Raw genomic sequence first — 24,713 nt, 5'->3', positions numbered from 1 at the left:
CATTTGAGGTCTCAGGGATGTGGAATTGTATATTCTCACCTCTACCTATATCTGGACCCAGATTCAGTACTATATTGCACCTATAACAGGGTGTAGAATGAACCAACGCCTTACAACTGCAAAGCAACCATCATCAATTAATAACTCATAGATTAGAACAATGAAATTATGATTTTCAATGAACATATCGATCATTTTTAAATCAATGCAATGACTAGGGGTGAAGGTGAATCCTGCCAGCTTGGTGAAAAGAGACACTCTCTTTTTTCTCTCATTCCTTCCTTCACCTCCTATCTTTCCATCTACTTCCCCATCGTTGGGCTATCCTGCAGTACACTCCTGGCCAGACTGGTGACTTCTTCCCAGGGAATGGTTCATTTGTCCAGGCTGCGTGTGCGGGGGTTGACTGGCCCGAAGGACAAGGACTCCCTGGAGTTGGTCTGTGAGGCAAGAATACAAATGAAGTTATTGTCACTGGATCGTAAACAGTCAAATATGCACACATGCACAAACAAACACACACACACACACACACACACACACACGCCTTTCTTGCACACGAACGCACAGCTACACACCCCTGCTTACAGTACACCACATGCGCAACCATACAGTAAACACACTCACACATCCAGTACACACATGTTCCCAGAGTATCAAACAACAGAGCCACTGACCTTAATAGTCATCCAGTCAGAAACAGACTCAGAGTGGGCGGTGTCTCTCGCTCTGAACGCAAAGTTGTCTGGACCAGCGGGGTTTCCCGGTCTAGGCTCACAGGGGTCGAGGTCAGGGGCGACCTCAGGGTTACCATAACTACTGCTTCCAAACACAAGGTCCAGGTCTAATAGGTTGCTTCCAGTTGCCATGGTTTGTACTGTTCCTAATGGGTCAGACGCTGTAGGATTGTTACAGTCTGACTCAGCAACACTGTTGGCTCTGCTGAGTTCCAGACCTAGGAGGTCCATTGTTGCAGTATTACTGGGTTCTGAACTATAGGGGTCCATTGATGCTGCGTTACTGAAATCAAAGCTAAAGGGGTCCCTTTTGGTTCTGTTATTGTTGTCTTTAAGGTTGGTACCATCGCCGCTGTGTAGGTCGACAATAGCTTGGTTGTCAGTCTCAAAACGTACGAGTTTGAAACCATAGGGGTCAAATGTGTCTTGGTTGGTGGCATGAGAGGTTTGTCCAAACTCGTAAGGGTCAAACTCGTCTTGGGTCTCAGGTTGAGCGGTAGGCTCAAATTCGTACGGATCAAATGAAGCTTGGTTGTCGGCTTCTTCATCACTTAGTTCAGTGCCAAAAGGATCGAGAATCTCTTCACTGTGGTGTTCGGGGCTGAGTTTGAATCCATAGTTGTAAGAAGTTTGACAACTGGGTTCATAGTTCAGCTCGAGACTGTTGTTGCTGAAGCTGAATTTACTGTTGTGTTCAGCTGAGCTGGTGAGAGGGTCCATCCCGATAGCACTGTCCAGCTCTGAATCAGCTGAGCGGTTGGAAGAACCTGGATCACAGCGTTCAGCTTTGGGAGTGTCTGGCTCTTCTACAAGGTCAGCTGACGCTCCCCCTTTGAGGCGTCTAGGTGGACGGACCGGGCGGGTGGGCACAGGAGGGCTGGGTTCAGGAAGGTCGCATCCACCTGTTCCGGCAGGTTCTGAGTCACAAGCCTGAATCCCAACAGGGTAGCTGAGTTCCACAGAGTCACACACAACGTCAAAGTCAACCCGTATAGATCCAAGAGTGATGTCGATCTCTTCTATGTCGGAAGGTGGGGATACTGCATTGATGTTAAACTCGTATCCATTGGGGTCCGATTCGGTGGAGAAGTTGGGCCCGGCAGCCCAGGTGTTGGCCCTGGATGCTTCACTGAAGGGTTTGCGTCCCGAAGCTACGCCGCGTTCATCTACGTCATCTAATTCAGTGTCCAAAGAACAGGTTTGAGCTGCGTAGATGGGCTTGAAACCCAAGCGTTCGGTCATGATCAAGGTTTTGGGCTCAACGAAGGAGAGTTCAACAGCGTCCGTGTGAACAGTGTCCAGATCCTCCCTGCTGTAACTGATTTCTATGTCACTGGATTCATCCTCGTCGGGGAACTCTGACTCAAAGCACTGGGTGCCGGTAGAGGCTTTGTTTTCAGCGCAGGAGAGGCTGTTGTCTGTCACCTCGTTAGATCCAGGTTCCAGGCGGGCAGTAGTGTCTGGGAAAGGGTCAGTGGATGGATATGGCTCCTCTGTCCCCTCTCGGAAGAGGATGTCTGCAGCGAAGGGGTCCGTGCCTTTGAACGGGTCATCATCTAGGAGAAAGGATCAGTCGCAATAGAATTAGAGGCCTGGATAATGCTGTAGCATATCATCATAATCAATCAATCATATTCTCAAAGTTTTATATATGAATGTCACTCACCAGATTTATATGTCTTGGCAAAGAGGTTATCATCTTTGAAAAGGTCATCTGGAAAAAGAAAATGAGCACCACCACCATCATCATCATCATAATCACAAGCATCATTATCTTCAGTATCACCACAACCACCACCATCATCATCATCACCACCATCATCTTCATTATCATCTTCACCGTTATCATCTTCATCCGTACCATCATCATCATCAAAGCATATGGAACAGAGAACAGATGCTCACATTCAGATTCACAGTGAATGAAGGGGTCGGGGTGGTAGAAGTCTAGATCTTCGACTGCGATGCTACTGGTGGATCGTGTCTGGGAAATATTTTCTTCCTCCTCCACTTTCTCTTCCTCTTTTCCCTTATGTATCTGCTAAAGAGGTATAGGATAAACATTTCTCACAGATGAAGGGACTTTTCCTCATACATCCAGCATACACTATAGCCCTGCATTCAAATGACCTAGTGGCCTCATGGGTGGAATGTTATTAATATGTTTCATAATTTCATAATTAATCAACATTATTTAAATAAATAAATAAAAAGATCAGGTGTTTCTATGTCAAACAGTATTGTTATAGTTCAGTCTTCTGTGATGCCCCGTGTAGCTCAGTTGGTAGAGCATGGCGCTTGCAACGCCAGGGTTGTGGGTTCGTTTCCCACGGGGGGCCAGTATGAAAAAAATGTATGCACTCACTAACTGTAAGTCGCTCTGGATAAGAGCGTCTGCTAAATGACTAAAATGTCAAATGTAAATGTATATAAAGTGTAATATTGGGATGCAAACTCAAAATTGAATATATTTCAACTTTATATCTGACATGGTGCAGGTGTCTTCTTTTTTTAAAGCCCATAACCATGTGTGTGAGGTGTATAATTTTGTTTCAAAGTAGATTTGTTTAAGACTACCAAGAAACACTCTGTGTGACCCTTATACAGCCCAGTGCAGTGAAAGGTTAATTTAGTAATTCGCCAGTCTCTCCAAATGATTATTGGTTTACAATACTTTACTGAGTTGGTAGTCATACCTTTGGTGTGCTTGGTGTAGGTGTCTCCACCTCCTCCTCCTCCTCTTCTTGTGTATAAGACAATCCGTCCTTAGCGCGAGCCGCGCACCCAAGGTTTGCCTGTGAAAAGAGAGAATAGGCCGCCCAAACTTTACGGTTATGATGGAAATTATGTCGGATTTAAACCCATTTGTATGACACATACCAGGATTTCAGCATAGACAGGCAGTGATTGGCTCCTGCCCCATGACCTGGCTGGTACATCGGGTATGTCCAGAGTTCCATCCTCTGTCCTGAGGCTGCTGGGAGATGTGTCGTTTGACTCCACTTGCTGGTGGTCTGGCAGTGTTGCATCTCCCATCCGCTCCCCCCTCAGTGTACTGAGCGTCTGCTCCTCCTAGTCCACAGCAGACATCAACGAAAGCCACTATTTGTCAAATACATATGATACATCTCAGGGAAGTGTATATATGTGTTAGCTTTGCCCGGAACAGGAAGAGATAGAGGGAAGCCAAGTAAGTAAGTGGTTGGCCCTAAGTGCCAGGCACACGGCTGTTGAAAGACACTGTGCTTGTCTATCCAATAACATAGACCTTTTGAACTCTCTGAACCGATGACTGTTGTCTGTTTAAAGATTATCTCTGGTACATCATCAGCAAACAAAAGAAATCCAGCTGATATTATATATTGGTCTATTACAGCTTGAAGGCTTTTCTCTAAAGGCGCAGTATGATTAAAAGGAGCAAAAATCAACATGGAGGATTAATGGCACACATAACGGATCGATGTGACCAGCCTCTTCACCCTTCCAGTCCCACGGGGGGGTTGGAGCTCGTCTGCATGGTGCAGCTACCGTGACAACACAGATCAATACACTGGGGGCATGATGAAGGCTACACAGTAATCACCTGTCAGCAGGGGACTGAAATAACACAGAATCACTACCACCATCACCTGATGGTCTGACTGAGACCTTTGTTTGAACCCCAGTCGATCACACACGCATATAGTCTGATTGCACAGGCGGTTGGGAGGGCGGGCTCATTGTAATGGCTGGAATGGAATCCTCCCCTCACCAGCCTCCTATGATACTATATTCTCATATTCTCTCTGCATCCTGGCATTCTAGGAGAACCCTAGAAGCCTGGCAAGCGAGACTATCTTATTCGCTAACCCTCCCAGGCTTCCAGCTGCCATGTGAGGAGTACAACAGGAGACACAGTGGCAGGAAATATCAGAGGCCGTGGTCCAATTCTCTTAATGGGCTTTTCAAGCTTGAATGCTCTCCCTTATGACCATAGCCCAGGGCATGTATGCTGTCTTTTGTGACCACTGTCCCTTTTTATAACTGCAGGACTGGATTAATGACTGGATACATGAAAGACTAGCCTATCGCAATGCTGTCATCAATCCAGTGCTTCTGTAGCAGTCATTTTGAAGGACAATGAATTGAGTTCATAGCCAGAGGGTGACATACAGTATATGGAAGGGATTAGTCTTCAACACCCACCTGTAAAATCTCATCGTATGATTGGCTGATGGACTCCTCCAGCGGAATGGTGCGTTCACCCGCCTCCTCCACCTTCCCCTGGGCCGTTCTGACCTCCATCTTCAGCTGTTTGAGTTTCCTCCTGGCCCTGGCCAGCTCCTGCTCATAGTCCTCCACCTTCATCTCCCTGGCCACCTCCTCCGCCTGCAGGGACAGGATCTGTATTGGGAAGAGGAGGCACAGGGGACAGAGGAGGAGAAAAGGAGGAGACAGCCGAGTCAGAGGGCGCTAACTTCGGAGCAGTGAAGGGTAGCAAGGATAATTTGGATGAATATAATCTTTATTCATTTGAAGATTGGAGAAGAGGCCTGAACTGACCACAAACCAACCAAGTCTGTCTATGGTTGGTAAATGTCTTTATTGTTCAGTGTCTCACCATCACAGCAGATGACTGCATAAAAATGACAAAACATGCAATAAACATTCACTGATAGAAATGAGCATTACGCATAAAAACTGTTATTTGTTATGTTTTATTCAGTAACAGCAGTCATAGCAGCTTTCATCTCTGTGTGTGTCTGACCTGCTGGCTCTCCTGGACACACTCCAGCCTGGTCAGTTTGAGTTGCTCCTCCAGCTCCCCCCTGTGCTGCTCCAGCTTCTCCAGGGTCTCCTCCAGCTCCCGACGGTCTCCCCGCTGCTCCTGCAGCTCAACGCCCTCCTGCTGCACCGCATCCTGCAGGTCCTGGTGGGGTGGAACACACAGGCAGGTGGAGGGAGGGATGGAGGGATGGAGGGACAGCAGGGGGCAGATAGAGTTGGAGTAGAGAGAGAATGGAGGGATGGAAGAACGGAAGGACAGGTAGAGAGGGAATGGAGAGAGAGAAAGTGCGAGAGAAAGAGAGACAGAGAGAGAGGAAGAAGAGTTAAAGAAACAAGGGGCAGATGGAGAGGGGTGGGAATGATGGAGAGTTAGTAGGAGCAGATGGAGTAGAGGCAGCAGAGACAGAGAGAGGAGGGAGGGGAGAGAGAGCGAGAGAGAGAGCGAGAGAGAGAGAGAGAGAGAGAGAGAGAGAGAGAGAGAGAGAGAGAGAGAGAGAGAGAGAGAGAGAGAGAGAGAGAGAGAGAGAGCGAGCGAGCGAGAGAGAGAGAGAGAGAGAGAGAGAGAGAGAGAGAGAGAGAGAGAGAGAGAGAGAGAGAGAGAGAGAGAGAGAGAGAGCGAGCGAGCGAGAGAGAGAGAGAGAGAGAGAGAGAGAGAGAGAGAGAGAGAAGAGAGAGATCAGTGGTTACTGAAAAGCTGAGGAAATAGAGGCTAGAGACAGACAGCTATGCAAAGTCCCTTTCACTGCAGAAATAAAGCTTACTTGAGGCGATCCTTTTCCATTAATTTTACAGCAGTATCAAACCTGATCTCCATTCTAAAAAGAGGAATGATTAGAAATCCAACTGGCAGGAAGGAAAACTGCCAAGAAGGGGGGGGGGGAGCAGAAATAGAAAGGGCAAGGACAGTGGGAAGGAGAGGAGGGTAGTGCGAGAGAAAGAGAGAGAGAGAGAGGCTGTAAGAGCCACAGTTCAATGCTTGAGGCACTTCAGACTTTTCTAAAGAGTGTCAAGGGCTCTACACGCATGATTATTCTGATAATGTGCTTCTCCAAACACTAGAACAAGAGGTGTTATGAATGACAATGTGCTGTACTAACACGGATAAATCACTTTATATTCACAGGCAATATCAACACTTCAACCTCTGGCATGTCACACTTTGAGGGTTCTATTTTCAATGTTAAAGACTAAAGAGCTATGTAGTATATTTATAACTACTGAAAGAAGTAGAGAGGAGAGAAAATCTCACTGTAGTGACTTAGACCTGAATACACAATGAGAGAGCTGCTTCACTCAGGCACAATAAGCACAGCTCATCCTGACAGTTGGCTAATGTCTGGAAAGGATTTTGGCCCTTCTGCTCAAGGTCCTAAGAGATATCACCGGGGGATCAAGTTGTGATAATTTTGGAACATTATCCCAGATAGCAAGCTGACACAGGGACTATTTAAGGCCAACTTGCTATCTTGCCAACCAAATCTGAAATTGACCTAATGTCAGTTGCTATCTTGGATGATGGGAAGTTAATTCACTTGAGTAACTTTCACAATGCTACAATGCATCTATCATGCATCTACTACCATGTATGCACGTAAAAGCAGTTCATTCTGCACTGTGAATTTTGGGAAAAATTGTGTTTGATCAAATACAAAGGTATTTTACAGACAACAGATTAACAACAGACTTTCAGCATGCTTATAGGGAAGGGCACTCAACACTGACACAAATGACTGATGATTGGCTGAAAGAAATTGATAGTAAGAAGATTGTGGGAGCTGTTTTGTTAGACTTCAGTGCAGCTTTTGATGTCATTGATCATAACTTTTGCTGAATAAACGTAGGTGTTATGGATTTGCATCCTCTGCCTTATTATGGATTGAGAGTTACCTATCTAATAGATCACAGAGGGTTTTTGTTAATGGAAGCCTCTCATGCAAATCCAGTTGAGTGTGGTGTACCACAGAGCAGCCGGCTTGGGCCATTATTGTTTTCTGTTTTTACAAATGACCTTCCACTGACCTTGAATAAAGCCTGTGTGTCTATGTATGCTGACAACTCAACAGTATACACGTCGGCTGCAACAGTAAAATAAATAACTGATTCACTTAACATAGAGCTCCAGTCAGTTTTAGAATGGGTAACTAGCAATAGGCTGGTGCTAAATATCTGAAAAACTAGATGCATAATTTTGGGGACAAATCACTCGCTCAATGCTAAACCTCATTTAGATCTATTATTGAATAATGTGGCTATTGAGCAAGTTGAGGAGACTAAACTGCTGGGTGTTACCCTAGTTAGCAAGCTTACATGGTCAGAACAAATAGACTCAATGGTTGCTAAAATGGGAAGAGGTCTGTCCATGATATGGCATTGCTCTGCCTTCTTGGCATCTCAGTCGACCAGACAGGTCCTACAGGCCCTAGTTTTGTCGCACCTGGACTACTGCCCAGCTGTGTGGTCATGTGCGGCAAAGAAGGACATAGGTAAATTGCAGTTGGTCCAGAACAAAGCAGCACGTATTGCACTTAGATGTACATGGAAGGAAAGTGTTAGTAACATGCATGTCAGTCTCTCCTGGCTCAAAGTTGAGGAGAGATTGACTACATCACTATTGGTCTTTGTGCGAGGTAATGATGTGTTGAAGGTACCGAACTGTCTGTTCAAGCAGTTGGCACACAGTTTGGACTCTCATCGGTACAACACAACACATGCAACCAGAGGTCTCTTCACAGTCCCCAGATCCAGAACAGAGGCTGGGAAACGCACAGTATTACATAGAGCCATGACTACATGGAACACTCTGCCACCCCAGGTAACTCAAGCTAGCAATAAAACCAGTTTTAAAAAACAGATAAAAGAACAGCTTACTGCACAAAGGGAACTGTGAAGAGACACAGCCATTTTATAAATATTGTATTGTAATTTGCACTGTACTATGTATTAGACCTAGATATTGTGTGTATGTACTGATATGTAGGCTATGTGTGATGTTTTAAATGTATGTATTTCAGTCCTTGACGAATAATGTTCTGTACTATGTATTATGTCATGTTTCATGTGGACCCCAGGAAGAGTAGCTGATGCTTTTGCAGCAGCTAATGGGGATCCTAATAAATACCAAAAATACCAAATACATTGCAGCTATTTGACAGCAGAAAACCCAGTGTATCAGAGAATGTATTCACAAATGACCTAATCTTAGATCCGCACTCATTTTTTAATATGGGCCCAGTAGCATAGACATCTGCAACAATAATATTTTTAATAATACCACTAGCTGAGAGACAGGAAATCAGTTTTTGGTGAGATCACGTCTGGGCCATCTCTCTGAAATTATATAGAGCTCCATACCAGGTTGTTGCCGGGTTACAAAAATAAAATATCATACATCACAATGACATCCCAGCAGGCAGTGGTGCACGGACAGCGTTGACAGTGTCCAGTAGTTAAAATAATGATGGTCTTTCCTATGATGCTGAAGGACGCCAGTAGACATGATCTGTGTTCTAATGGCCTGATGGTACTCTGTATGCATTTGGCTCTGTAAATACAGAGATAGCCTTCTCTAAAAACGGGCATTTAGAGATGTGTAAAGGAAAATGGAATCTGGTCATTAAAGGCTACCGATTTCCCGAAGGAATACAAATACCTATACTTTAATCTCGGCACGCCTTCCTCAATCCTCATACACAGAACCACACAACAACACAGAGGCCTCTCAGCTAACAAACATATTAAATACATACTGCATTCTCATGTGTGGTGCCATTTGAAAAACCAACCCACTGGGCAAAAACAGGTTGAATCAACGTTTTTCCACGTCATTTCAACCAAAACAATCTCTGTGATGACGTTGAATCAACATGGGAAACTATTTGGATTTGCAAAATGTCTTCAACATAAGGGCATTTCAGTCTTTTTTTCACCCAACATTTAACCTAAATCCAATGACATGGTAAAATGTTTTGTTGATTTCACATTGATTTCACGTTAGTTGACAATTCAATCAAATGTAAATCAAAATGAGATGTTGAACTGATGTATGTGCCCAGTGGGAGGTGTCTTGATCAGTCCAGGAGAATATAATCAGGCTCGCACTATCACATACACCTTATGCAGTGAAACATGAGAGCACATGCACACACACACAAACACACACATTCACAGACTCACGCACACACATTCACAGACTCATGCACACACATTCACAGACAGACGCACACACACGCACACACACACATATTCAAACACACACACACACACACACACACACACTGGACAATATAAGAAACGTGTAGCCTTACTTTGATTTCTCCAGTCTTCTGAATGACACACTCGTCCTGTTCCACAAAGTCCTGGTCCCTGGGGGACCAGCAGAGAAGACAGGAATGTTTGAGGAGGGCTGCACCTAACCATCCTCCCTTTCCTCCATTTCCACCTCCTCCCCCTTCTCTCTTCCCCTATTCCCCATCCTCCATTGCCACTCCATCCATTCTCTTTAGTCTGACAGTCAAACAGACGTTGCATATGGAACCAGAGGCAGGCTGTCCGTGAACGTGTGTGTCTGTGTGTGTGTGTGTGTGTGTGTGTGTGTGTGTGTGTGTGTGTGTGTGTGTGTGTGTGTGTGTGTGTGTGTGTGTGTGTGTGTGTGTGTGTGTGTGTGTGTGTGTGTGTGTGTGTGTGTGGACACCAAGCAGTAAAAGAGGGAAGGAGAAGGGGAGAGAGAGAGAGAGAGAGAATATACCAACTGAGCATGTGCAGAGGGGTTACGTGTAGATGGAGAATGAGTCAGAGAGAGAGAGGGAGGGAAGAGAGGGATGAGAGAAGAAGGAGAGGACAGGAAAAAGAGGGGCAGTCGTATTTCCAGGGAAGCCATAAAAAGCTTACCCATCCATGACAGGAGAATGAACTACCTCTTCCTCCTCTTCTTACACCATAATTCTCCTCCTCCCATACTTGATTCAGTACCGTGAACGGTTAACAATCATAAGAAATAATGGGAATGTGCCTTTCCTCAAGGAATGTTCCTTAACCATTTCCATGACACCGAATGTATCTGTCATTGCAGAGTTAATATCACAGTGCTGTGTTACACTGTATTAACCTCGCTGTCTCTCTATGCCAATGACTGTTTTCTCCAAGCTGCAGAATGGGCTATGCCTATGTGCTGTGACTTTCCAATTTGAAGCCTAACTGCCTAGTGGAAATCTCAGGGCTCAGAGGGCTATAGTAAAATAGCCTCGTTTGAGAATGACTATAATATAAATACGACTGCAGTGTCAATTAAACACTATTGGCTCACCTGACGATTCTCACCTATCGTGCAGTTCAATACAATACAGTTCAATACAATACAATTCTATGAAAGAGTTTACTTACTGATAGATTTAAACATTCGGCCCAGTGCAAATTCTACAGTAGGCTTATATAAAAAATAATACAAGGTGCAGTTAAAAGGCTATTCAATAGCCTACTATAAATTTGTGGCATCCTATTAATCTTTTGGTGATGATCAAGAATTCCATTTTAGAATTTAATTAATTCCAGTCAATTTAAAATTAACCAATTGCTGTCTGGCTGTATAAAATATATGTTATTGCAGGTGTATGTCCGTGAATATTGCATACATTGACCAGCTACTGTACATTGAGAAGAGGTGAAACACTCGCTGCTTTATTGCCTCTTACTGGCCATTCATTAGAAAAAGCATTCCTTAAAAGATTATACTGCTGAAATTGCATAGATGGGGCTGAAAAGTTAACCTAAAACACGACCTCACTCTAGTATGGATGATGGGTCAATGTATGTAGGCCTACAAGGAGATTTTCGTCAACTAAGCATTTCCTAATCCATTATCGTTACCAACCTTTCACTGCATGGTGCCCGTTGCCTTGGCGTCCGCAAGCAATCCAGTACAAAACGCATCATCTCTGCGGTCCTCGCTCTCCCATCGCATCCCGAGGTACCCGACTAGATCTTGGCTGCGGTCCCGTGCACAACGTGAGATCCCAAAGCGGTTTTGGTCATTCGGTTATCTACCTTGAAATAACCGTGGTCGACTCTGTTTTGAGTAAACTGGCGCTTCTCCTAAATTTTAACAATTTATCCTTGCCTCTTCCGACTCCATCATTTGAGAGGTAGCTGCTTTTTCATCACGTGAGGGAGTCGACCCTTGAGACTGGCTGAGTTCAGAGGCGCGGCACAATCATTTATTTGCGCTGTTTAAATTGTCACTGTGGTACATGACAGAAGTTATACAGACCTATCTTTGTAAGATGCAAAATGTATATTTATAACAGGCTATAATGCTGACGCAGATAAACCTCCAATTAGCCACATTGGACCATGAGACAGGATGCTGCTGAATGCTGGTGATACAAATACGCACTTTGGAGTGACAATAGCTACAATAGAGGAAATTAAACTGCGTGCCTTTCACACTCTCCTATAAATAGCAAGGTAATAACTCCCAACACACAGAAAGACAAATAATTTCTAAGGAGATTTTATGAAAAGCTGTCATAATATTTGTTGTGATTAATTATGTTCTGTAGAAAAATGCCTAGAAGCATATGGTGCTATTTAATTAGCTTGGCTTCTAATTGCCTGTATCCTAAATAGTATAGTATATAGGCTATGATGATGATTTGTAACAAAGGGCACACTTTACACATGTAAAATCCAAACAACCCTCTTGTTTTACTACTGTACAGTATTTTTGCACAACAATATCTGTAATCATCATAATTTCCAAATAAGGATACAAATATATACAAAAACAATAAGGGTGAACAAATGCAATAGGCTACATTAGGAAGTATGAGGTTACTGTCTAAGACAAAATACAACAGTGCAAACTCACAATGGAGTAAACGTTTGATGACTTGGCTCACAGTAGTTCATGGCTGAATGTCAGTGGAATAAGAGGTTAGTGAAAGAATGTGTCTAGGTGATATTATGGATGCTACTTCTACCTAATAGTATGTATGCCAGCGTGTGACTGAATTTAATTAGCAAATGGAAATTGAATGGGAAACTATCGCTATGCATGTCAAGTTCGAGTTGGATTCACATGGCATACATATTCACTCAATGTGAATTAAGAAAACAAACACACAAGCCTCATTCAATTTGACTTCATCTGTAATATTTGGTGGAGCAACAGACTATAAAAATCATACAAGAAATAGGTTAGCAAGAGTTTGTTAAAAAAAAACACACAGTAAAAACATTTGTTTTATACAATAACAAAAAGGGTCAGAGTTTTTAATTAATAACGGGATAAACCAGTGAGTAAAAATCCAATAAGTTAAAATAAAAAATGTCATAGATTTTGCAGTAAAACCTCAATTACTCCTTCACCTCCCCTTCTCTCAACATTAACATACACAAAAATGTATGCACGCATGACTGTAAGTCGCTTTGGATAAAAGCGTCTGCTAAATGGCATATTATTATTAATTTGAGGCCTGACTGACTGGATGGTAAAGCGAAATGACGCATAATCCCCCCCCAGGCTCAAAGGAAGATTTGCCCCAATGAGAAAGTCTTCTAAAGTTCATCCTTTATAGAGTCTGTTTCCTCCTCTTCTTCCTCTGCTCCAGTCTCCTCTTCCTCCTCACGGTCCTCTAACTCTTCCTCCTTCTCTTCTTTCCTCCCCATCTCTTCCGCCTCTAGTTTCTTCCTCTCCTGTTCCTCCTGGGACTCCTTCATCTTTTTCTCTGGATCCTATAGAACATGAAACAGAGAGACAGCCATTTTAACAAACCACAGGAATTAGCATTTTTACAGTTTGTAGTGTGCTGTTAGGCAACGTTGCAAATATGTCTTCATAAGGATCTGAAATCAACGTTGTTTCCACGTCATTTTAATGAATTACATTGAACCAACGTGGAATAGACGTTGAATTAACGTCTGTGCCCACGTCATTTTAATGAATTACATTGAACCAATGTGGAATAGACGTTGAATTGACATCTGTGCCCAGTGGGTATGTATTAAAGTTTGAACCTGAGAGGTGAGTACCACTGACCTTAGTCTGACCCCAGGTCTCATTGCCAACCTCTTCTGCCAGCGTAGCGTCGTCTGTGATCAGGAAGTTATCAAAGATGGTCCCAGATTTCACCTGTGACAGCAATGAACACGTCTGAATTAGTCCAAATATTTCTGGCCAAAAATATTATTTCAGGGACGCATTTTCTCTTTCAATTAAATGGAAAGATAGAGCCTTTTAAACTAATGATCACAAACGGAATCCTTTTCAATAAGATTCCACTCTTTAACATTACTTATCAATAATTAAGGTATTGAAACGACTGAATAAGGTCCTCCACAGTACCTGCCACAGGTCCAGGCCAATGACGCCGATGCTGTCGAATCTGTAGATTTCAGAGTCTCCGCTGTATTCTGGATTGTCAATCTCAGGATGCACCCATTTGCCCTTGTAGTCAGGGTTATCGATCTTGCTGGGTTTCCATTCGCCCTGCGAAGGCAAACAAATCAATGAAACAGCTGTTCATATGACTGAAGCAGCAATAGAGAAAACGACTGTCATACTCTATGTCACATAATAAAAAAACTAAATGTGGTCCTGCCAAGGGAGTAGGGCCAGGAAAACACTGTAGCCCCAGTTATGAAGTGTCTGACTGCTTGCCTTATAGTCAGGGTTGGAGACCATGGGTGGCTCCCATTCACCGTCCATCTCATCGTCCCAATCCTCAGGCTTCTTAGCGTCAGGGTCAGCAATGTTCTCTGGCCTATCCCAGTCCTGACAAATGACAACATTGAATCATTTACCACACATTAACAAAGCAAAATCATGAAAGACATTCTACTCATAAAAGATCAACAAAAGGGATTGCTTTTGCATCAGAGTAGCTGGCTAGATACCTGGTCAGCCAGTCTGTTTCTGCCATTGTCCTGCCAATACAATAATGTGGCTTGCTAGCGTAGCATTTTTGAATGCAGAAACAGCCATGGGTCTAGACAGACAAGGTGTCTACCGGTATCTACCCACCTCTGGTTTCTTATCATCCGGGTCCTCCACCCTCTCCCTCTCGTCCCAGTCGTCTGGCTTCACGGCCTCTGGGTCTTTGACCTTCTTAGGAGGCAGAATATCCCAGTCCTCCTCCAGACTTCCAGACTCCACCTTCTTGTTGTCAATCTTCACCTCGTACGTGTTGTCAGGATTCAGGATCAGAGTGTACAGATGAGTGTACTCATCATCCTGGAAAACAAAAAAAAGAAGATTGATTTGATCCACCCGATGAGGACATCACATGTCGGGAAAATATCATTTGTGACATATGCTGTACCTTGCATCTGACGTCCTTGCTGATGAGGTGATTCTTGCCCTTGTAGTTGATAATGACATGAACTTTCTTGGTGCCTGGGCCACAGATGTCTGGACCTGGAGATGGGAAAAACACTATGATTAGCGATACAAATGAAATATACAACCATTTATCTAATTGTTGAATGAGGGTACGGTAACAACGAAGAGAAAGTGGTTATCAATCATATGCTAGTACCATCATTATCTCATTGGTAATGGTGGACTTTACCAAACATGATGTTGTAGTTGGAGTCTCCATGCATGTCTGCCTGGTCGAGGTCAGCGGGGAAGTTTGATGTAGCCTCCTCCACAGTCGATATTCTGCTCATGCTTCACAGTGAACTGGATCACCAGGGTCTTGCCCTGGTTGCTGAAGGGCTCAAATCGGGCAGAAGAAGAATAGAAGCAGGCATCCTGGCTGGTCTGGAGACCTGAGGGGAATAAGATATGTTTTGGACTGCTTCAACTTCAGAGTTGTCTCCTGCTCCACGGTGGAGAAGATAAGCAGAAATGTGTAAGAGACAGACTGATTCTGAAATTCTCAGAACAATGGTGGGGGTCACAAAACTGACTGAGCAGATATTTCATCACAACTTTAGCAGAATAAAAATATTGAACAAGCTTATCTTTAGCGTGCAGATTTTTTTATTAAACTGCGTGAAGCCTCAGGTTCATGACACGATAGCTACCTTTGTCTTTCTCTGGATCTCCATAGAATTTCCCAGCTGTCAGGACAAATTTCCCATAGTCAGACCTATGGCTGGATTCAACCCACCGGGTATTCCAATCATCTGATAGCAAAAACATAATCAAGTACTAGCAACAAAGGCCACAACATTGGCATGGTTGAATAATACCAATGTAGCTAAAGGTTCATTTAAGAATTAGGCTAGCGTCATCAGTTGGCTAGGTAGTCACATTTAACTAGCTATTTTTGCAAGTGACTCGGTGTGGCTAAAATGCAAACTAGACATGCATTGTTGCTTCATCATTGTTAGATTAGCTCACGGAGTTAACTAAAATATTGCCAGCTAGCTGCCAGGCTAGTTCGCAATAGCCAGACGACTCTGGCAATAACGGCAGCCTACACGAAATGAATGGAACTCACCCCCATCGTCAAACTGCTCTTTAAAATACAGCGATGGTTCGGCACTGGCTAGTGCAATCAGTGCACTCAATAACATCGACACTCGCATGACGTGGCTTGCTAAATTTAACAAAATGAAAGCTTTGACCACCCTGCTAAATGCAACGTTTCCCCACTCCCTGTCCGTCTGACCAATCAGTCTCTCAACAAATGTCCGATTTTCATTGGTTGACAGTGAAGCTGAGATACATTAAATGTTGTGGCTGAATGTACCATAGCCTGTATTTCTAAAATGATCTACACAAATTTGCTTTCCGTAAAATTGCCGAAGAATATACTCAATTAGTATTGCGTAAGTATTTATGCTTGGCTAGAGCAACTTCCTGCACCCACCATTGATTTACAGGAACCATACTATAGTCAAATCCTCAGCAAATAAATGATTGATAATGTAGCAATTATGAAACATGACACAATTCGATTATGTACATAAACCCCTTTATTGGTTCTGGACAATGAAGTGAAACGTCAACGACTGGACTGGTTTTATTTACCAATCTGAAATAGAATACATGTATGCATTGGCAGTTTATTTTTGACATCACTCCTAACAAATCGTTAAATTATAAATTCAAGCCAGTGATTCACCGCTTTCTTCAGGACAACTGTTGAGTCAGTGGTCATGACAGTTCTTGCACACCCTCATGACGAAACACTGGAGGGAAGAAAAAAAAACAAGTGAGCCAAATGAAGTCACTGGCAGTCTGAACCAATAGGATTCAGGTGATGGGGGGGGGGAGAATCAGTATTCTTATCGTCATCAAGATCTCAGGGAGAGAGTTCAAGAATTGAATCATCATTTGCTCACCCCACAATATAAATTAATCCTACAGACCAGAGGGGGGGTATACTACAAGCTAATCTTGAAATTGGCACAGTAAAGTTCTGAATATTTTAGGCAAGATTGCAGACCAACTCATTGAGCCCACTTAAATATAACCCTCATGTAACAGATCAGAGACACTGAATCAGTAAGCTAGTGGCAGACTGAACAAGACACTTTCTGCCTGCAATAACATACCTGCTCAGTTTATTGTCACGTGTCTAGGGAATTTATTGCAAATTCATCTAGTCTTCCAACACCCCCTTGGAACCTGGAGTGGAAATAAGGAAAGGGTTAAGGAGCAGCACACACACAAAAAAAGAAGATAAATCCACACCATTAAAGCCTCAGAAATAAATGGAACGGTTGGAGTATAATCAGTGTACTCATATGGCAGAATCTTTTCATCGCCGGCTATTTGAACTGTAAAAGTAGTGTGGCTCAAGTCCTTACTTTTAGTTGTGGTCCATCACAACTTTGACATCGAGAAACAGGATCAGTCACCTTCCCATTCCGCCATGCCTGAAATTGAGAAAAATGAGTCAGGAAGAGCAGAAAGAAGCAATCTTCAAAATCAAATCTAATAACCAATACATCAGATAGGAGCGAAAGACAATGCTGATAGTTCTTCATGGTTAATCTGCTGAACTATGCGGTCATCATTGTATCAGCGGCAGTTGAGTGTTCCAGCTGCAGTAAACATTACTTACCAGCCACTGTTATGTGATGAGTCAGACTAAAGGTTCTGCCCAGGTGACCCCGACCTGAAGAACAAACAAAGGTCATTAATAAAATTGAACCAGGGAGAGAAAATAATCATATGATCTTATTTAACAGTGGATACATCAGACAGGAGCGAAAGACAATGCTGATAGTTCTTCATGGTTAATCTGCTGAACTATGCGCTCATCATTGTATCAAGTTGAAAATGGCGCTTGCAGCCGAAGTACACAGGACTCACCATCAATGGTTCCTCTATCATTATGGCTGGAAGGTCAGACCATGGCACTCCAACTGGAGGCAAACCTGATTAACAAAGTTTGAAGATTTAGCTTCACAACGAGGGGTGGCATTTTAGAGAAGTATAGCATACCATTTCAGTGATCTAAAATCTATTTCAGTCTCAGAGAGAAAAAATATCCAAAACAGCATGAAAACATACCAGGATCGAGGGATCTCCTGGTTTCTCACAGGGTCAGCAAGAAGTTAACCTGAAAGGAAAACATTCACTATTAAAATGTGTCCAGTCATAACATGTCAATCACATAGTTTAATGGATAGCCATCAGTTTGAAAATGTGTCAGAAAACACTTCTGTCCACTACTCTTATTCAAATATTCATCACAGGCGTAATATTAAATTACAATGAGTTGTCATCAATATGTGCCATACCTGATTATAAACCATTATGCTGAGACATTAGTCATCCTGGATCACGTGTATCGTACTTGATAATCTGAAAGTTTACAGAGGCACGGTTAGATATCACAGGCAACGTCTTGGTAAGTGGAATTAACAGTTCAACTCAAATCCATGTCTGGTCAGTAAAGTTGGCGTTTCCTCAGATGTCTCAGATGTCCCTACCAACATGTTCTTCATCATATCAGACATGGATTAAATTCCTGACAAATTCTTAAATACTCAATACTTAAGAATTCACACACTCTAAATAAAGTAAAATTAAAGTCGGCTGTGGTGAGAAACATGTAGCCAAGCTAGTTAGTTGGTACTAGCAACTTCTTGCACACATGGCAGGCCACGCATGACCAAGGACTTGCATGGAAGAAAAATACTAATAGCCACGTGGGCCACAAAGCAAAATGTTAATTTTTATTGAATACTGTATATAGTTCTTCATGTCACGTTAAAATATCTTATACAAACATAATGGAATATTTACCCTTTTTTGAAGTGCACAGTTCGACCTCCACATGTTGACTGCTGAGTTCTGCGCGGAAGAGGATTCCAGAAGGGGTGACGATGGTTTTTGTACTGTGGCCCCGCTGGCTTGTGGGTAGAATTGGCGTCACATTACACAACGTAGAGCGCTATAGTGATTTTTTGGGGGGGATATGTGTGCTATTTGGGATCCTTGGGACGTCCAAACTCTGACGTTACCTCATTAAAGTTACACTTTTAAATGGTTATGGTAAAGGTTAGGGTTAAGTTTAGGGTTAGGTTAGGGTTACGGTTAGGGTAGGGGTTAAGGTTAAGGTTAAGGTTAAGGTTAAGGTTAGGGTAGGGACGTTCCAAAGATCCCAGATAGCACTTAAACCATTTTTTGTAGCTAGTCACACGCCATTCCAATCGCTGGTGTTTCTTTCTGTCAGAGAACCTTTATGGTGCTACTGGTATGGCGTCTACCATATAATGCCATGATTCTACCTAAACATAGCTAGCCACCTAAACGTGGAGAAGCGAAATACATGGTTGCAAGCCGTCAGCACTAACCAGGTAGCTAAGTGAACAGACAGTGAATGTGTTAGCTAGCTAGCTAGGTGGGGTAGCTGGTTAGAAATCTGCATGGGGTCCCACACTGTGGGGGCATTGTTTGACAGACCTGATAACCCTAACCACGGCCACAAATGAAAATCATAGCCAGGCCAGCTAGCTAACTGATAAACAATAGCTTGTTTTGAATTGCTGTTTCCTAAAGCCCTAAAAAGTATAATATTAGGAGTGTGTAGTCTATTGTTAGACAACCATTTCAAGTCATCTGTATTTATGAATTCTGAAATCTAGCTAAAGTCATTTAAAAAAACATGTTGGAAAGTTAGCTATGGTGTGATTTCAGTGCCAACAGAAATTGTATTGTTAGCTGGGTAACTCAATGATCCTTTGTAACTAAACTTACCCCCTGGTGTGTATGTGTTGTGGATTCAGGCTGTGGAGAATAGACCTTGGGTAATGATGGAGCAGGAGGACATGCCAGACACAATTGGTCAGGCCAGACACTCTCTCTCTAGATGCAACAATAAGAGGTTAGTGTGTGCTAATGAATGTTTTATAGATGTTGTCTAGTGCTCTTCAAAATCATTACCATGTCACTCATCGCTGTTTAACAAATTGGGCATGATCTTCTCACCCTTAATTGAATATTTGATTAAAATGCCATACAGGGAGGATGGAAGGCAACGAGAAAACAGCACCGATGAGGAGGGTGGGGAAGTACAAGAGAAAGACTGGAATGAAAACTATGAATGTGACAGCAACATATCATATTTCGAAGATGAGTTGGATCGACTTTTGGACCCGTAAGTAGAATACGTTTCACTGTTACGACTTCTCTCACGTCATTCCTTGATGACTATAGTACTGATACATATCATATAGCTAGTTGTATGTGCAAATCTTATGGAATGCAGCATACACCTCAAAATATGTTTTTGTGTTGGGCCACTCATTCACAGTAAGCATGTGGTATTATCATGCTTTCAAATTTTACATTACATTTACATTTTAGTCATTTAGCAGACGCTCTTATCCAGAGCGACTTACAGATGTTACAAATGATGTTAGGATTGATTTGAACAAATTCACTGAATTATATTCCTAGACTATTAAAGATATTTCATATTTGCTTATGCTAGGGATGTCACAGTGAACTGATTTTGTTTCACCCGTACTCTATTTTTTCATTGATTTGTTTTCAGAGAGGAAAATAAAGACTGTTGGACAGAACCTTCAGAGACTGTAGACAGCAATGGGACAGCAGTAACAGAGACTAGAGGGAGGGAAGACTCCCTGTCCAATGGAACAGAAGTTATAGAGCTTAGAGTGGGCAGTGATTCTCCTCCCTGTAGGACAGCAGTAACAGAGACTAGAGGGAGGGAAGACTCCCCTCCCAAAGCGACAGTCTCTTCACAGTCCAGAGTATGGGCCCCCCCCCCTTCCTCCTTAATAGATTCCGATTTCAAAGAAGAGTTGGATCGACTTTTGGACCAGTGAGTTGAATTAGTTTCAGTATTATAACTTGTCTCATAAAATGCCATCACTTGACCACTACATGTGATATTATGCCTTCAAGTGATGGTATGATTATTTTCTCACACATACATTTGTTCCTTGACTATTATATATTTGCATGTACTAGGGATGTCACAATTAACTGATTTTGCTCACTTTTTTGTCTTTGATACGTTTCAGAGAGGAAGATGAAGACAGCTGGACAGAACCTTCAGAGACTGTAGACGGGAATGACTCCCCGTCCAATGGGACAGACTCTTCACAGCCCAGAGTAAGGGGTTCCTCCCCTCTCTCCACTGAGGCTTCAGAGTCCAGTGAGGAGGATGAAGACGACCTTTCCTTTGAGACAGAAGCCATAGAGACCAGAGCTTCAAAAAAGAGAAAAAACATTTCCAGCCCTAAAGCAGAAGAGAAAAAGGGGCGAAAGAAGGCCAGGCCTACATCCTCTCCCCTCTGGATATCCAGCCCTGCCAAATCCAGAAGGAACGCTCATGCAGCCATACCTCTTATCATTGGGTCAGAGAGGAGGTGGAGGACTGAGGATGAACCAGATCAAGAGCCTAAACTGTTCCCCTTCGAACCAGCTAGGACTCCAGGACCCCAGCTAGACACTTCAAAGAACTACACTGTTCTAGAGCTCTTCCAGCTCTTCTTCAGTAATGACGTTGTTGATACGCTCTGCTCAAACACCAACAAGAACGCCAAGAGAAGACAGGAACAGGGAATCAAAGAACCATGGAAACCTGTATCCGTGGAGGAAATGTACAACTACCTCAGCATTGTAATCTATATGGGTCTGCTGAATGTGCACACTGTATCAGACTACTGGGTCCCGAACAGGTTGTATGGTATTCCTTTTTGCCGTACAGTCATGACTATGACAAGATTTCGGGCAATCACCTATTCACTGCACATGAGTGACCCAGCAGAGGAGGAGGAAAACGATAAGAAGAAGGGGACTGCAGAGTACGACCAGCTAATGAGAATCAAACCTCTCAAAGACCAGATATTGGAGGCATGCAGGGCCTTCTACCACCCATTCCAGAACCTTTCCATTGATGAGCGCATGGTGCACTCCAAGGCCCGCCACAGCCTCAAACAATACATTAAATCCAAGCCCTACAGGTATGGGTTCAAGGTCTATGTTTTAGCAGATTCAAGAAATGGCTACACATGCGACTTCAGTGTATTTGTGGGCAAGAACCCATCTGCTTCAGGAAAAGGGGAGTGCTATGACGCTGTCATGGACCTGTTGAATGTCCCTCACTTGGGCACAGGGTACCACATTTACCTTGATAATTATTTCACCAGCGCAACTCTCTTCCGTGACCTGTACAATAAGAAATTAGGAGCTTGTGGAACCATACGTGAAAACCGTGTGGGCCTCGCTGGTGTGCAAGAGAACAGCATGCCTCCTAGAGCAAAGAGAGGGACCATCCGCTGGCTTCGTGACGGGGAGCTGCTCTTCACCAAGTGGATGGATGCACGACCAGTCACCATGTGTACCACCATCCATAAAGCTTTCGCAAAGGAGCAGGTGCAACGACGTAAGAGGTTAGAGGATGGCACCTGGACAACACAGCCTGTACCCGCCCCAGAGCCGATCAAGCCATACAACAAGTATATGGGGGGTGTGGACCTGTCTGATGCCCTGATCAAATGCTACAGTGTGGCCCAGAAAACCATGAAGTGGTACAAGACCTTCTTCTACCACTTTGTAGATGTTGCTGTGGTGAACAGCTGGCTCATGCACAAGGACATGGCTGTGACAAAGAATACAAAGCCTATGGCCCAAAAACAGTTCAGGGAGAAGCTGTGTTCGCAGCTTGCTGACATTGCACTGAAAGGGGATGTTCAGGAGGAGAGGGGGGAGGAGCATAAGGAACAACCGAGCGAACAGCGAGTGGAAAAGCAGGGTGAAAAGCAGGATGAAAAGCAGGATGAAAAGCAGGATGAAAAGCAGGGTGAAAAGCAGGGTGAAGAAGAGGAAGAGGTGGAAGTTGGTTTATTGTGCTGTCCTGTGCCCACAAAAGATCCCATCACGGTTGCGTTATGTAATAAAGCTTCTGAGGGAAGGAGGCAGTGTCATTTGTGTAAGCACAAGACCATTTGGCAGTGCGAGTCCTGCAAGGTGGCACTCTGCATAATACCAGATAGGAACTGCTTCAGGATATGGCATGTGAAAAAAGACAATGACGAGCAAGATTGAAGTTAATCGTTTATTTTCGTTCCAGGGGTTAGGCCTACAGGATTTCTGAATTGGTGGGATGTACAGTGAGGGAAAAAAGTATTTGATCCCCAGCTGATTTTGTACGTTTGCCCACTGACAAAGTCATGATCAGTCTATAATTTTAATGGTAGATTTATTTGAACAGTGAGAGACAGAATAACAACAAAAAAAACCAGAAAAACGCATGTCAAACATGTTATAAATTGATTTGCATTTTAATGAGGGAAATAAGTATTTGACCCCTCTGCAAAACATGACTTAGTACTTGGTGGCAAAACCCTTGTTGGCAATCAGAGGTCAGACGTTTGTTGTGGTTGGCCACCAGGTTTGCACACATCTCAGGAGGGATTTTGTCCCACTCCTCTTTGCAGATCTTCTCCAAGTCATTAAGGTTTCGAGGCTGACGTTTGGCAACTCGAACCTTCAGCTCCCTCCACAGATTTTCTATGGGATTAAGGTCTGGAGATTAAGGTCTGGGTGCTTATTCTTGAGCCACTCCTTTGTTGCCTTGGCCGTGTGTTTTGGGTCATTGTCATGCTGGAATACCCATCCACGACCCATTTTCAATGCCCTGGCTGAGGGAAGGAGGTTCTCGCCCAAGATTTGACGGTACATGGCCCCGTCCATCGTCCCTTTGATGCGATGAAGTTGTCCTGTCCCCTTAGCAGAAAAACACCCCCAAAGCATAATGTTTCCACCTCCATGTTTGACGGTGGGGATGGTGTTCTTAGGGTCATAGGCAGCATTCCTCATCCTCCAAACACGGCGAGTTGAGTTGATGCCAATGAGCTCGATTTTGGTCTCATCTGACCACATCACTTTCACCCAGTTCACCTCTGAATCATTCAGATGTTCAAATGGCAAACTTCAGACGGCCCTGTATATGTGCTTTCTTGAGCAGGGGGACCTTGCGGGCACTGCAGGATTTCAGTCCTTCACGGCGTAGTGTGTTACCAATTGTTTTCTTGGTGACTATGGTCCCAGCTGCCTTGAGATCATTGACAAGATCCTCCCGTGTAGTTCTGGGCTGATTCCTCACCGTTCTCATGATCATTGCAACTCCACGAGGTGAGATCTTGCATGGAGCCCCAGGCCGAGGGAGATTGACAGTTATTTTGTGTTTCTTCCATTTGCGAATAATCGCACCAACTGTTGTCACCTTCTCACCAAGCTGCTTGGCGATGGTCTTGTAGCCCATTCCAGCCTTGTGTACGTCTACAATCTTGTCCCTGACATCCTTGGAGAGCTCTTTGGTCTTGGCCATGGTGGAGAGTTTGGAATCTGATTGATTGATTGCTTCTGTGGACAGGTGTCTTTTATACAGGTAACCCTTTAAGAGTGTGCTCCTAATCTCAGCTCGTTACCTGTATAAAAGACACCTGGGAGCCAGAAATCTTTCTGATTGAGAGGGGGTCAAATACTTATTTCCCTAATTAAAATGCAAATCAATTTATAACATTTTTGACATGCGTTTTTCTGGATTTTTTTATTGTTATTCTGTCTCTCACTGTTCAAATAAACCTACCATTAAAATTATAGACTGATCATTTCTTTGTCAGTGGGCAAACGTACAAAATCAGCAGGGGATCAAATACTTTTTCCCCTCATTGTATAGGGAATTGTTGCGCCTATATATTGTCGCACATTGTGCCAGTAACCGAAAGGTCGCTGGTTCGAATACCCGATCAGACAAGGTGAAAAATCTGTCG

The 24,713-nt window shown here is 43.5% G+C and overlaps 2 protein-coding genes across 2 annotated transcripts; one reads left to right on the top strand and one right to left on the bottom strand.

Moving 5' to 3' along the window:
* Positions 1–12,179: 12,179 nt before the first annotated feature.
* LOC311146389 (calreticulin-like) lies at positions 12,180–18,773 on the bottom strand. The gene is given in 17 exon segments (XM_084182888.1): positions 12,180–13,232; positions 13,537–13,629; positions 13,843–13,986; positions 14,158–14,271; positions 14,521–14,730; positions 14,819–14,913; positions 15,068–15,129; positions 15,131–15,269; positions 15,528–15,629; positions 15,947–16,640; positions 17,007–17,079; positions 17,262–17,330; positions 17,519–17,572; positions 17,770–17,834; positions 17,971–18,019; positions 18,201–18,264; positions 18,709–18,773. Coding segments are annotated over 10 exon segments (1,224 nt in total). The 5' UTR covers positions 16,035–16,640; positions 17,007–17,079; positions 17,262–17,330; positions 17,519–17,572; positions 17,770–17,834; positions 17,971–18,019; positions 18,201–18,264; positions 18,709–18,773; the 3' UTR covers positions 12,180–13,055.
* A 302-nt stretch (positions 18,774–19,075) lies between these two features.
* On the top strand, positions 19,076–23,062 carry LOC311146817 (piggyBac transposable element-derived protein 4-like). Its single transcript, XM_084183416.1, has 5 exons — positions 19,076–19,262; positions 19,692–19,789; positions 19,928–20,062; positions 20,462–20,752; positions 20,955–23,062. The coding sequence occupies exons 2-5, from the start codon at positions 19,716–19,718 to the stop codon at positions 22,981–22,983; spliced, it is 2,529 nt and encodes an 842-aa protein (XP_084039542.1). The 5' UTR covers positions 19,076–19,262; positions 19,692–19,715; the 3' UTR covers positions 22,984–23,062.
* The last annotated feature ends 1,651 nt before the right edge of the window (positions 23,063–24,713 follow it).

Source organism: Coregonus lavaretus (assembly GCF_964263955.1).
Source record: "Coregonus lavaretus genome assembly, chromosome: 19".
NCBI classification, from domain to species: Eukaryota; Metazoa; Chordata; class Actinopteri; order Salmoniformes; family Salmonidae; genus Coregonus; species Coregonus lavaretus.
The sequence above is the reverse complement of the archived record's forward strand: the minus strand, read 5'-3'. Positions and strand labels throughout refer to the sequence as shown.

Excerpts from the sequence above, each read along its gene's own strand:
- LOC311146817 (XM_084183416.1), top strand. The coding sequence starts at position 19,716 with ATGATGGAGCAGGAGGACATGCCAGACACAATTGGTCAGGCCAGACAC. Across the intron at positions 19,790-19,927 it reads TCTAGATGCAACAATAAGAG|GGAGGATGGAAGGCAACGAG; the intron begins GTTAGTGTGTGC and ends AATGCCATACAG. Across the intron at positions 20,753-20,954 it reads TTGGATCGACTTTTGGACCA|AGAGGAAGATGAAGACAGCT; the intron begins GTGAGTTGAATT and ends GATACGTTTCAG.